At 38.0% G+C, this 15,255-nt stretch overlaps 1 protein-coding gene across 1 annotated transcript in view; it reads left to right on the forward strand.

Annotated features, from left to right (window-relative positions):
* LOC106918857 (neural-cadherin-like) overlaps positions 1-15,255 on the forward strand; it is a 98,528-nt gene that overhangs the window by 72,373 nt on the left and 10,900 nt on the right. The window contains exons 9-15 of the mRNA XM_088006383.1: positions 2,019-2,187; positions 2,799-2,969; positions 4,521-4,693; positions 9,491-9,658; positions 12,942-13,191; positions 13,660-13,787; positions 14,162-14,348. Of these exons, the coding sequence (XP_087862509.1) occupies positions 2,019-2,187; positions 2,799-2,969; positions 4,521-4,693; positions 9,491-9,658; positions 12,942-13,191; positions 13,660-13,787; positions 14,162-14,348 (1,246 nt within the window). The remainder of the gene's footprint in view (positions 1-2,018; positions 2,188-2,798; positions 2,970-4,520; positions 4,694-9,490; positions 9,659-12,941; positions 13,192-13,659; positions 13,788-14,161; positions 14,349-15,255) is intronic.

Genomic DNA, 15,255 nt, shown 5'->3' on the forward strand with positions numbered 1-15,255 from the left:
TTCCCCCACCTAGTGTATAATTTAATTTAATCCTTTGGGGTTTTCTAAATGTTTCATAGTGCAAATTATTTCTACTGTGTGAGCATGCATTTCTGGTGCACTTTGTTTGCGTAAAGCAATTTGGCAGACGAGGATGCCTGATCAACCCAAAATAACTCTAAGTAACCGACTGCAAGTATATACTGTATTACTTATTGAAACAACATACACTTTTCTAAAAGAAGGCTGTGGATAGAGTATGGACAAGTACGTGAAATCATTATTTGTCAAAGGTGCTACATACATAGTCATAAAGTGGAGAGCGTCTGCTCCAGGAACCTCATGGTTACATTGTTGCAGATTTTGCATTATGTGTTTCTGTTGGCATTTTAGGGCCGTGAATTTCAGTGGGCACCGGAGGGGATAAGAATCTGAATGTAAATGGTCTGGATGGGAGCCACCTCGTTTACCTCTGAGGTCATGGTGCTCAGGCATGAAAAAGGTGGACTGCTTCCTCCAGCTCGTGAGCCAATCTGTTCCTCGAGTGGGCAAGTTTTAGGATTGTGATTCCTTGTTTATCCTTGGCAGGATGGAATGGTGTAGGGATAGATAAATTGGGGCGTCATCTAGTTTAAAGGCTGCGTTGCTCAGGTCTGTTGTGGTACAGAGGGCCTAAGACAAAAAAAAAAAAAACATTCATTTTACTGGTACATTTATGTTCCGACCTTCACCTCTGCTAATAAGATATCAAGGCTGGAAAAATGACAGACCAGTGAAAGCAACTAACTGAGTTTGTTATGTACGGTGCCTGGTCTCAGTCTTACGGTGAGATCTCAAAGAAGAACTCCGGTAGAGGTGGTTTGGTCATGTGATCAGATTGTCCTTTGGACGCCTCGTTTGGAGGTTTACCAGCCACGTCCCGCTAGGAGGAGATTCACAGCTAACTGAAGGACAGTATCTTTCTTCAGATCTAGGAATGCCTTGGAATCTTCCGGATTGTGGTGGAGAGTATCAAAAAAAAAAGCCTGGCTTTTGCAACTCCACCATCTACCACCTCTTCAGGCTGTTTATGTCTTCATAATCTGCTTCTATGTTGCTGGAATCTTTGGAGACTTATCTGGAAACTGCAGAAATATAAAATGTCATTTTTTTTTTTTTTTGGCAACTGGCTTAGACCTTGTTAGTGTCATCCATTTTCTCCTACGTCTGATTGTTTCTGTGAACTTCAGTGCTCCTCTCCTTCCCCTCTCTAGCTCTCATTTTCTTGGAATTCTCATTTCCCAGGCTTCTCCCTCTCTCTGTTTTCCCATGGGTTTCGATTAGCTTGCACAACCTACTCTATCTTTAGGCAGTCTGTTGGGATTTCAATTAATTTTTGAATAAAAGTGCAATATCATCACAATACACTACACCTGTCTAATGAACTTCCTCCCTAATTAGGAATGACTCGAACTTCGTAGATGACGCATTCACGTGGAGCCTGCTCTCCTGAGGTGTTTTTGGCCATATGAGAACAACGCAACTTTTGTAAATATCAAGTTAGGCCTTAGGTGTCAATGTGAGCGGCTACGGTTCTGCCCCTGCTCGCATCCTTTGATCCAGCTCATCTCTCTGTCCCTCTTGAACTCTTGTTTTCAATTTGTTTTTGTCTTTCATGGTCACTCTATCAAAACACGTATCTTGCATATATATAGATGCAATGCAAGGAGACTCCAGAGGGACATTCTTAATTTAGGGCATATGTTCATTAGGGGGGATAGATTGAAACTGTAGCCAAAGACCAAAGCTGTTCACTGTTGGTTCCTCAAAATAAATCAGTTCAAGTGATTTCTTTTACACAGTTGCGTGCTTCTGGTTCTGCAATTAATCTGAGCTACTGTACCCGTCCTCCTGACCTGTAAACTGTTTGAAGTGACTTTTTTGTGATCCCCGTATTCTCATTAATGCAACACCTTCTGACAGTATATGTACCAATTCTTCCTTGTATTATTTGTGTCTGCTTTGTCTCTTCCCCTCTCCCTCCCTGCTCTTTATCTCAGTGCCAGCAGTACCGTGAGCAGGCTTCAGTGCTGGAGAACCAGCCAGCGGGGACTTTTGTGTTGCAAGTGCATGCAGTGGATGCAGATGAGGGAGCAAATGGAAAAGTGAAATATGGCTTAATGCACAGAGACAGTGCCATGCCTGCCTTCAGAATCCACCCAGACACAGGTAGGGAGCTGTGGATTGTTGCAGGGCAGAATTGGTCTCAATTATACATGAAACACAGAGTACCCTGTAGATAGACAGATCTGAAGTTAAATGGTACCTGACGTCCGTAATGATCATTGTAAAACAAAATATAATGTGAGAGAAGACTTATGCGTAGAGCAGGGAGTCCTTAGATAAGATGTTAAATTATTTACAGGTTTAAAATGAGATGTCCGGTTTGTAAGAATATTAGTGACGAAACCTGTAGCTGAGCTGAGCTGAGGTCTGACGAGGTTATAGTTTCTCCTCAGCGTAAGAAACTGGTTGAACAAGACTGCTTGAAATGTTAATATGTGGAGTCATTATGTTATTCCATCAATCATTTTCTTTCAAGCTTTGGTTATCCCTTCTTCATCTTAATCACGGAGATATGCGGCTCTTCAAAGGGGGGCTCGAATTGCTCAGAATAAATTAATAATTGTTTACTTGTCTCGATTTATGGATTGATGGATGGACGGACTCAAGTGAGAGAATTGGAAAACCACTGAATGGATGAGTGAATTTATAAGCAATCGTGTGTATATTTGCCAGAGGGTTGATGAAGGGCCTTGATTATGCTTCTGACTTTACAGGAGTGATTGTGACAGCCCGGCGCTTCGACAGGGAGCGGCAGAGAGAGTATTCAATTACAGTAACGGCCACTGATTGGGCCGAGGAGCCGCTCATTGGCATCTGTCAGCTTGCCATCCAGATACTGGACCAGAATGATAACAGCCCCAAGTTTGAGAATTTGCGCTACGAGTGTAAGTGTTAAACATATATTATTCATGAGCCAAAAATAGCACCACTGAAGCACAGATGGAACGCCGAACAATACAGTCGTGAACAGGCAGGGCAGAAGTCGCAGTGCATGCCCTTTATCCTGTTTAATCGACCAATTTGAATTTAAAAAGGGCAAACGAGGAGCATTACTTGGTGAATATTTGAAGAAAAGGTTTGATGACTTTAATGGCTAAAAATACAAATTAGTTTTAGCTCACTATGTGTTGCTATGGCATGTCTTTTCATACACAAACAAAAGATTTCAGCTCCTAGTTCTCCAATTCTCTAATTGATTATAGGTAATTAATAGTGGAGCACATCCATTTTAGCTTGGTTAAGATGTGCCAAAAAAGGCCATTAGTCCAGCTTTCTGCTAATGTGTTTAATAGAAATGTAGATAGTTCAAGACAGTTTAGTTTGTGAAAACCGTTTTGGCCAATACAAAAGCTGTGTCCTCCCCTGACCACATTACCTCAGTTGAAGTTTACATACAATCATCACTGGCATGGATGTGATTTGAGGCTTTTCAGAATCAGAATTATTATTATTATTATTATTATTATTGTTTTTTTTATTTTAATTATTAATTTGAATCTTTTAATTTTGGGACAGGAAAGATAATGAAGTAAAGCATTTTGATATCAAGATTTAGGTGAATCTTGACACCTGAACATATAACTTCTCTCTGGAGTACCTTTGGCTGTCCATGTGGGCAGCTGCAAATTTCACTTGAGCTATTTGGAGCTAGTGCTTCGTTTTTGTTGTCACTTTTTCAGTCCAAGCCACTGTGAGACTTGCTTCATTGAAGACAGTAACCCTGATGCTCTGGCAGTTTCCATTTGGTTGTTCCTGAATTGCCTAACCATATATTTTATCTGAGAGTGAGAGTTGGGGTCAGATTGTTAATGTTTTGACATAATTATGTGTTTCAGCATCAGATTTATTTTTCAGTTCTACTCTAAAATACATAATTTATTCCAAGGGTAAGTTTAATGTTGTCATATCCAGGTATCTTTAAGGCGTTGTCGTGGTTGGTGATGCTGTGGCGTAGGAAGAATTTCCAGTAGTTGTCACTCTTGCAGTGAATCTGAAGAGGCCTATAATTGGAATTTGTAAAGCATAAACCAAAAATTTTAATGACTTGTGTTAGTTCTGCCAACAAGAGTGGCAAATAGCCAACCAAACACATGTCAGGATCTGGCTGATGGCTACAAAAAGTGGGTGGCTTTGATACAATTTGCTAAGAGACATTGCTAAGGGTGTAAGTAAAAGCCCAGAATCCAAATTGGTTTTCTCACAAAAATTAATTGAAGCTGTCTTATGTAGGCTCATTCCACCCTGGAAAAACAACTGTTCAAATAATTAAGTAAAACCCAGTGATTACATTCATGCTTTTGGTAAGTTTGTGTAAACCTCCCATTGGAACTAGATGCGTTTTGATCTTTATTGCCTTCTGCTGGGGAATACGAAAATATGTTCGTATAAGTCTGACAGTGAACAAGATTCACGCAGAAAACACTTGTCTTCTGTAGATTTTCTAAGAGAAGACACACTGGTTGGTACAAGTTTCCTCCGTGTGGCAGCTCACGACGATGACTTCGGCACTAACGCAGCCATCACTTACTCCATGTCAGTGGAGCAGCCTGAGTACCTGCGGGTCAACCCTGTGACTGGATGGGTCTACGTCAACCAGCCCATATCTCAGGTTAGTCAGAATGCAGTAGATCTGTTAGCCAACACACACACACACACACACGCACACGCACACACACGCACACTCACTAACTAATGCATCAATTTTGATGCATTAGATGGTAGCCCGTGGGTTTGTGTCAACAAAGTTAATGAACAAGTCCCATCAAAGTGCTTCCGTCTGTGACTGCCATTCTGCCGTATGTCTTCCTCCCAGGGGTGCTGCATTGTGGGAAATGCCACAGAGGGGAACAAACAGAGAGAAAACAATTCAAGCTAAACAAATGATTTAAAGCATATTTAACAATGTCAGATTTCTGTAGGTATATTTGAAGAGCATCACGGTAGACTGAGTTATAAAAGAAAGTACTTATCGCCTTGCTGATGACTGTTAATGGGTGGAAAACATTTTAGAAAGCCATTTATCACAGAGTGCAGCTGCATCCTTAATTACTGCGACTTTCTTGTATTGGATTTAAGATAATTTTGTCACCATTTATAATCTCATACTTTAGAAGGGAAGCATGCTGCATTCTGCAATCTAAAATGTCTCAAATGCCTTAAAGACACCTTGAAGACTGGATGATTATGCATGCAGCCTTAATGCAAACTATAACAGAACACTACAAGATAGTCACTTACCATGCTGTCAAAAGATGCCAAAAGAAGGGATTTGTGCCTTGCTTAGGATTTTGAGTTTCTCCAGAGAATTAACCTGCCTATACCGATTTTGGCTGATTCTGATATCTTCTGTAGGAGCTGGACTTAACAGCATTCATTTTCTTTTTAGGCTTCCTGCGGTAAGCAGCCATTAATTATTTAAATTAAACACAAAGGGAACGTCACAATATGTCTCTATCAGAGAGAGGTTCTGTAAAAAGGGATTTACTATTATTTTCAAAGATAAAATGAATGTCGAGTTGATATTTTGAATGTCTTTAGTGTCTTATGATAGCTGGATTTGTGCAGTCGCCACTCTTACCTGTGTCTTTGTGTCTACAGCCTAAAGAGTGTAGCCTCACATATTAAATTTGAGATGTTCAAGATACTGCCAACATTTCCATATGTAGTATGGGCCACTACCGAGTGAGGGTGAAGACAATCCAAAAAGACAAAATACAGCAAGTTTGCTGCAACCGACTGTACCTTCTTTGTATTGGGTGAAATCAACACTAGGTTACTTCTCTGGTCATTTAAAAAAAAAAAATGTTCCCAAGCCAGATATGAATTTATATCCTGTGTCAGATATGCCATCTTAACCGAAACTAGTTTACTTTTAAATGTGCTTTCATCTTTGGTGCCACCTCTAATGTTTGGTAAAATCTCTCTGTTATGGAAAATAACGTCTCGGTAAACATTTTTGTTGTTGAGAATGCATCTAAGCAATGTCTAAATGGTTATATAGCAATGTGCATATATATTTGATTTAAAATGAAAGTGTTTAAAAACAATCTAGAATTAATTTTAGACGTTTATTGTCTGACTTAGTACAAATCTGATTTTCTCAACATAGACAAAAAAAAAAAAAAAGCAACAACGCCAAGCTTTGTATCCAAAATATTTCAATTATTAATCCTGTTCTTTCCTAACTAATATACTTATTCCAGCCAAAAAAGAAACAAGTTCAAGACCTTTCAGTATGGATTACTAAAGTTTTTATCGCGGCTGGAACAACATGTATTTTTTAAGGAGCGACTCTGTTTGCCACCTGCCTATGTGACCCTTTGTCAGTGGAGCCACTTTTCTGTCACTGTGGTTCTGTATGGATGTTCCGGTTCTGGCTGCACGACTGACATTTTTCTTATTGTACCAATCTGAACTTTGTCTTTAATTGTATCCAGGAAGCATCCTGTTGTCCCGCGTCTCTATTGTTTAATGACGCATTATAATGTGTGTTGCTGTTGTGTTTAATTATGTAAATCTCATCATGTTTACCAACATTATCTCTATTCATGACATCCACAAAAATACAGACTGCATGTCATTACAGCAAAATCAAGACAGCAAAAAAAAAAAAAAAAAGTTAAATTAGTTTGTAAAGCTGTCTCGGTTTTTTGCAGTTCTTTTTATTTTCTATCTATCCATCCATCCCTCCCTCCCAGGGAAAACCCAGGCATGTTCAGGGAGAATATACAGTTGACTCATTGAATCATATTTTTTGTAAAAGAAATATGTTTAAGTAATAACCAGTGGATTTTATCCCCAATGTTTATCATCTAACTCAGCTCTGCATGACATTCTGTTTACATTTTTTATGTGTGGTTGACTCTTTATAACCCCACAGCCACAGCACCCTCCGTGTTTTTTGTTTCTCATTTATTTAAAAAAAAAGAAAGTGTTGTTCTTTTGGCAGACACATACCTTTTCACTGTTGGGTTGTTTATTATTAAACATACTTTTAAGCGTGCCAGTATCGGAAATCCACGGCGGCATCTTATGTCTTATGTCTTCACCGCTAGCTTCATGCAAAATTAAAAGTAGTAAGCCTCCAAAACCTCGTCAAGCGATGATGCTGCATATTTTAGCATACTTTCAGAAGCTGTTTGAATCGTCCTTCAATCACGCTGCAGCGGAAATCATTAAAGCACTTGTGTTTTCATGTAAAATGTATAACTGGTCTGAGACGATGCTCTATTTTGATTTACTTGTCAGTTTCTCATTACACAGTAATCAGTACCAGACCATTTTAAAACTACAGTAAAATAAATAAATAAAACACAGTTACCAGTATAAACCCAGTGCTTCAGCTGAATTTGAAGGATAAGGGCAACTGAACAAAGGCAGATATTTTTATGTCCCACTGTAAGACAGTGCCTTGCACAGCCGTGGTTCATGAAGTGTCAAAACATTGTACAGTAGCTACATCTCCACAGAGAATTAGGTGGAAAGGACTGGAAAGGCTGGCACGACTGTATCCAGACTGTATCCATGGATAATTTCAGGCTGAGATGAAAATAAAAAATAAAAAAAATAAAAACATTTATTGCAAATCTAATTTAAAACCTTTGTCGGATGTTTCCAGATATTCGGTCTGACATTCATTTATTTAAAAAAGCAGCAGCAGCCGCTGGCACCACGTTGGACAGCACAGATTACAATCTTTGTGTTCTGAGTTTAATCTTTTCAAAAGAGTTGTTCACAAATACTAATTAAATGCTCCTGTGAATAATAAATGTAATTTGGAAACTGAGACACATCCCTTTTTACCACACACTTGTATTATGATAATTTCCTATTAACACGAATAGGAAAAAACAGGTAATAGTGCAACTTAAGAACTGATTTAAATTATTCATTGTGAGTGTAGAAAAGAAGAAAATATTGTACAGGCATAAAAAAGTACTTCAAGTGCGCTATATTTCCCTTGCTCTAACTTTGATGAACAGTCCCAGTAATGTCTTAATGAATGTTTTCAACATTGTTCACTTTGTACTATGTGAAGCAACTTGAACTGTTACTTTTAATCCACAGTCTCTTTGCTCTTCATCTCACTTTGGCTAACCACCTAAATTTTATTCAGTCGTGATGAACTCTTCATTACATTAAGCATATTTCTCTTTCCAGTAAGCTAGTCGTGTAAAATAATTACATTTTTATGACAGTTCAAGCTGTTTATATCATTATGTTTCTATGAAAGTCTTCTGCGCCTGCAATGGATTATTTTATTCATGAAGATTAGCCTCTTTACTTCCCCTCTCATTGCAATAAACAATAACTCGTCGCCCTCGGGTTCAATACTAAATGTTTACAATGTTAAAATTTGCCTTAATCTGTAGAAACGGCTACAAGTTGTAAATATCCTGAATGTGCAAAACAACTCTTGGCCAGTTTAAAAGAACATTTTCCTAAATTTGTAAGTCTCTAGAGTCACAAAGGACATTAAGGGATGTCACTGGCTGTATATGAATGTATAAAACTCGCTTTTGTTTTGTGGCTTCCACTTGTTCTGTTTTGTCATGATATGAGAACATTTGTTTATTGAAGAAAAAAACAAAACAAACCTCTGGTAGGAATGAAAGGTTTCCAAGCAACAATTAAAAAGAGTCACAGGGCCCTGTCAGTTTAGATGTTTCTTCTTGCTTTATATGCTATGCTAATTCAACTGAAGCTCTGATAGACTTTGTCTCAGATGTGATTATAAGCCTCCAATAATATTTTTTGGACATGCATTCTTTGCTTTACAAATCCTTCTATGAATTGCAAATGAGAAGCCTCGGGACAACCCAAAAGTTTGTCCTGCTCGTCACACTGATTCAAGGTTGAAGCTAAAGCAACCATTTTTGGAGCAAAAGATGGGCTGAGGGTGCAGAACGATGGAGCATGCCTTTTAGATTTGAAAGCCAACAAAGAGAGAGTAAAATTACATTTTCTCACCTGAATTTTGGATTTAACAAAGTCAATGCCATGAGGTGCTGCGCCGCCTAACGATGGGGATATATATTTTTTTCACCTCTGGACTCCATGATATTTTAAATTACTTCTTATTGACTTTATAAACAAATATCAGTTAATTTTCTTTGTATCGCTCTAGATTAATGGTGGTCTTCTCTTGCAAGGCGTCAGATTTTGATTTCTTTATTATGACAGATTTTTTATTTTTTTTTTATCTTGAGATGACAAGAAAAATATCCTGTTATCATGAGACGGCAACTTTTATTTTCATGTCATAATGAGATATGCTTTTGTTCTTAGCATCTGTACCCCGAGGCTTTGCTGTATGCTATTAATTGCTCTTTTTTTTCTGTAAACTTAACAATTAATTATGTCTTCTTGATCCTGTAAACACCCGAGTTGTTAACTGTCTCTACAGAGAACCTATATAACACGGGACATTATCGCAACAGATGGAGGAAATCGCAACACTTCCGTGGAGCTGGCAGTGACCATTACTAATGTGAAGAATCAGCCTCCTCAGTGGGAAAAAGACAGCTACAACGTTGTCGTACCTGAGAACACTGCTAGGGATACACCTATAGTGGTAAGGCAATTTGCATCTTTAATTGTATGGTGTCGCTCTTAATGTTGTTAGATTTTTCTTTTGTTATTTAAGGGTTGAATTAGCTGCTCGTTTGGTGTTTGGGTTGCTGAAGTGTGAACCGATGATGTCACAGAATCACATTATGTTCGTCAGTGGACTGACAAAAAACTGGAAGCACGTTGGTTTGAAGTAAGCGAAGTCTGACACAGAGTCTCATATGCTGAGCGTGTTTTCTGACTTCGTGGCTACTACTAAAAATAATTAAATATCTTTGATGTGAAGAAAATATAAATTCAATTTTTAGACTGCAAATTCCCTTTAGTGCACTGATAAGAGAGATTACTTATAGACTCAAATCACTGGGTTAAACATTGTTATGTAAACTGCAGTTAAGCAGTTAAATATTCAATCAAAACTGAATGACAGTTTTGATTTTCCCTGCTTACAAATTACAAATGGAGTTTTGTATAGTTTTTCTGGCTTGTCATGTAAAACTCTGTAGCCTGATCTGCCTTAAGGTAAGAAACTGTTTGGCCTTACTTGAGCTGCCTTTCGTCACTTGGACTTTAAGACACATGCTTAAATACCCTAACAGCATACCCTGATATGTAGCCTGCAGTTAATTTGCTCAACTTGAACAAAATAAGTAAATAAAATACAACTGGCTTAGTCCAAAGACAGAAAAAAAATTTGCCTGACAGCAGTCCTGGAATGCACTAATTAACAAATTGCATCTCATTTGTTTTGCCAGATTAACTCTGTTACAATTTGTTTATGCTAAGCTAGGCTAATCGCCTTCAAGCTCTAGTTCAAACATAGATGAGAGTGATGTCTTTTCACTTTTGGCAAAAAGCGAATAAATACATTTCCCTAAATACAAAGCTGTTCCTTTTAGCCCAGCTCTTTAGCATCTCAAAGCAGCTGAGCGTGAAGCTAGAACCAAGAACCGATTAGCATTGCTGGCATTAGACTGCAGGAGCAGAAAGCTTGTCTCACTCTGTCCAAATGAGGAAAAAAACACTGCTGGCGCTTCTAGAGGTCATTAATTATTAATATTCAGGGTATTTTTTTTTCTGTGTAGAAAATTAAACAGGAGTCTCTGGACTGTTATTCCACATTTTTCATTAGTGCCTCTTCTCGTAACTAGATCAAGATGTTCAGGTTGTAGCATTTCTGCAGGTTGTAAAAATCTTTTGCAGGATTAAATCACTGAATGAACATCAAAATTGCTTCTTTCATTTTCTTATTGATAAGAATGAATTTGTAGCTGCATCTCAATAACTTAGAGTATCATTACTGACATAAAATAGTCAGTTACATGAGTGAAACACAGACTATGTAGACTTATTACATACTCAGCAATACACAGTACCTATGAAAAGTGTTCATCCGTTTGGGCATTTTACCCATTTATTATTTTTACAAATCAGTCATGACATCATCGTCAACCCAATTTGACTTATTTGACACAAACATACAGTAATACAAAAAAAAAAAATCTAAACCTTTACTGTCAAAGTGAAAAATGATTTCTGTAAAGTAATGACAATTAAATAAGAAATATTTAAGTCTATTATGTTAAAGTCCATAGTTATAAACCTTGTTGGTGGGTGTTTATTAAGTCTTAATGTTTAGTGTTCATGTGACTACATCTGGTCAAATGGTTGGAGCTCTTCTAGAAAAATAAACAACTAAAAACTGCCTTTCATCTTCCACTATAAAGTTCAAAGTCCTTAATGCAGTCATCTACAAAGCTTCATATTCTCTTTGACAGACGTCTAAATGCAGTTGCTTAAATTGGATATTGCTTTTTTATAATCTTTTAAACTTTTACTGCAACAGAAGATTGCTATATGTAGATATATGCCCTGAATTATTCTCGTATTAACCAACTGGCCATTTCTTTTCAGAGGCTGCTTTGTGAAATGAGATGTAATTGGTGAACGGACCCTGCAAATTCATTCTGACAGATGTGATTAGATTACTGTGATAAGATTACTGCCATTAAGTGTCCATAGGAGCCCATACGCCATAATAACTGTACTCTTAAGTGTGCTTCATCACGGTCAGTGCAATAGAAATAAACCTCCAGAGTCTACATCCCTCTTTCTTTTTGATCAGAGTCTATAGACTACCATGTTTTATATATAGTATTTATCATGTATTTTGAAAGGAGCTACTGAGCTGTTAGAAGCAGCTCAGTAGCTCTTTGCTGATCTTAGGCTGATGTTGCTTTGACATACAATCTTTTTACAATCTTTTTGGCTGGAAGTAACTAAACTCAGCCAAAGAGCATTGGATTGTTGTTCCCTTTTCTAATATGCATGTTGAATGCGTATTATAAAGTACACCACATATTGCACTAATGATTTTTATGGGGTTCCAGGTAATAAATATATAGTTGAAACCATTCAAGCCTTCTTGTCTGCTGGAAAGCAGGAAGTCAGGTGCCATCAGATGATAAATTCATGGAAAGATTTGGATATATTCCTTCAGGTCTTTTTTTTTTTTTTTGTACCGTTTTTGTTTTATGGTGTTCTCACTAAAATGCTTGTTGTTAGATTGTGATGATTCTTTAGAACACCAATGTAATCAACATTCTGACTTCTGCAGCTTTGAAATGGCCATAGTAAACCCTGGAGTATGCAATATAAAAATATAAAATTGCTATTGATTTTTTTTTTTTTTTTTTGCAAGAAAGAAAATAAGTTTGTTTTCTAAAGTAATTTTTTAAGTCAATATTTTTTTTTTGCTTACAAAGTAGATCCTCCTGAGGTTATTGTTTTGGATCTGCTAAAGGAGTAACTACACAGTGACAAAAGTTTAAAGGCGCTAATGACATGGATTGGGTGGATCCTATGCATGCTGTAAGCTATGCTTTGAGTTGTGAGCCATGCACCTTTGTTCAACCCTTGTAGCACCATCTGAAAGCACACAGAGCTCATTATCTCAGCTGATCAACGTGCACAATGTAAAGGGCAAAGTGATTTGTAAGAAGTTTATGCTTGTGCATTTATGGATTTACTTTATGATCTAAAAGGAGCAATTGATTAGGACACATCACTCACAGCCAAAGTTTGGCATATTAAACTTCATAGTTGATTATGGACTGGATTTTAACAGTCCTTGGCCACTTGGCACCCTTCTCGTAGTGCTGGCTGTAAGGGTTTTAACAAACGTGTCTGTGTCTCTGTCTTACTTTGCTTTACCCAGCACTTTTTGATATTTCACCACAAAACCTGGGATTTGAATTTTTTTTTGCTTTTTTTCTTGTCCTTTTCAGACAATCAAGGCAACCTCTCAGCTGGGTGACCCAAGAGTGACCTACAACCTCGAGGACGGGATGGTGCCTGAAACCAACATGCCGGTCCGTTTCTATCTCTCCCCGAACCGGGAAGATGGCTCTGCATCCATTCTGGTGTCAGAGCCGCTGGACTATGAGATCACTCCGTTTTTTTCTTTGCGGGTCCGGGCTCAGAATGTGGCTGCAGTCCCTCTAGCAGCTTTCACAAGAGTATATGTCAACATTACAGGTATTAAAATTGGATTTTACAATTGTTTGACAGTAGATTTGTAGTCTTCATAATTTCATTAGTAGGTTTCTGTAGTTGTAAAAGCATAGAAACGTTCATGTTTTGCTATAATTAACATTAACTCTGAACATAGAAGTGAAGGATTAATTCTTCTCAAAGCTATTTCTATTGTTAGAAATTTGTACCTGTCAGTTTGTTTGACTGTATCTTCAGCACCAAAGTAAATTTATTTGCCGTGGGTTTAAAGAACATATCTGTCTTCCTGAGAGTGTAACATGATAAAGTGATCATCCTTTTTATTGTAATATTTATACATATGTTGGAATGACAGCAAGCTTACTGCTAAGATGTGCCGTATATTTCTAGATCTTGCACAGCTACAGAGGCTACAAATCTCCACAAGAATTTATTTTTAATGTGTGAAAAAGAAATTATTAACTAGCCAATAAATCTCTTCTTTGTCCTAAGATGTCAACGACAATGTGCCATTTTTTACATCCTCTATTTATGAGGCCTCGGTCACAGAAGGAGCCCAGATTGGCACATCAGTTCTCCAAGTGTCTGCCCACGACAAAGACCTGGGTCTTAACGGAGAGGTACATGCAGATCTGTTTGTGTTTGTGTTGTAAACGTGGGGAGGAAAAGCTCCGCAGCTTTTCCTCCCCAAGCTGGCTTGGGGAGGAAGCCAAGCCAGCTTGGTGTTATTTCTCTGCTCAACCATCCATGTCACAGCAGAAGCAGCTTTATGTAGCGTCACAACTCATTTCCTCCACTGGGGGAATTTTTGTTCTACCTTCATCACAGAATTTCAAGGCATGGTTGAAAGCTGCTGTCAGCAGCTGTCTGAATGATTGCGCAAGTGTTGGTAAAGCCGACAGCATTGGTTTAGTTTAATAAAGAGATACAGATCCAGGTTTAATTTCAACCGTTTCGGCAGTGGTTTACATTTCCAATTATCTGTGTTCCTCAGATCACTTACTCTTTGCTCAGCGACAGCAGTGGTGACCACAACTTCTTTCGCATCGACCCCCAAAATGGAGTCATCTACACGGAAGCTGTGTTTGACCGGGAGGCCCGCAGCTCCTACCTGCTGGAGGTTCAGTCAGAAGACGGCCAAGAATCAGCACGACCTGGCAAAAACAAACAGCCAAACACAGGTACAGGTTCGAGATGGCTGGATGGTTTTTTTCTATATCATGCGTATTTCTGGAAAAAAAAAACATTTTCCTTTAATGTGGCTACAGACAGACTAAACTCATAATATGCTGTCTTTTACCAGCATTATTTCGCGTAGGAAAAAGGTTATAAACATTGTTTTTGAGCATGTATAAAGCAGGATTACAGTTGTTCAATTCTTGTTTTAGTCTTCCATCTTAACACCACTTTACACTTTTGTTTTGTCAGGCTTTTCAAAGAAAGAGACTTGTTAGATGTCCCTGATTTGCATGAAGTATTCTTGTCTTCAACCTCATGAAAATGTTAAGCAGTCCATTTGACATCTCTAAATCAACAAGGGGAACTTCAGTGTATTGATTTTCTTTTTAAGCAGTCAGAGAGTAATGCCACTGTGATGCTTAGAGTGTTTTACATTTGTAAAACCTTCCTCGTCCATAAACAATATCAATTCAAATGAGACAAGTTTTCCTTATACAATCACAATTGGACTGTCTGATTCTGACAGTCAAGGATCTGTCAAGCAATGATCTTGATGGATCCTGGACTTTTGCCCTCTAACTGACCAAAGCACATCTATACATTTATTTCAGTTCAATTCAGTTTCGTTTACATGCCTCCTCATTACAACAAATATCCTCATCAGGGATTTTACAAAAGCAACGGGTTCCGTTTAGATCTCGTCCAGTACTTTACAATATAATTGGATCATATGGTCATAATTAGATTCAAGGATTTGAAATCCAATATTCTCCCAGTTACAGTACAATTGAATCAAAGTCAGTTGATTATACCCACACTGGCCACTTTATTAGGTACATGTCACTGGCAGCAGGTCGCACTACCTTTGCATTAGTTCTTCATGGCATAGGTTCAATAAGTTGTCCACAT

This window comes from Poecilia mexicana, unplaced genomic scaffold (assembly GCF_051168715.1).
Source record: "Poecilia mexicana isolate PSO_F unplaced genomic scaffold, ASM5116871v1 scaffold_6, whole genome shotgun sequence".
NCBI classification, from domain to species: Eukaryota; Metazoa; Chordata; class Actinopteri; order Cyprinodontiformes; family Poeciliidae; genus Poecilia; species Poecilia mexicana.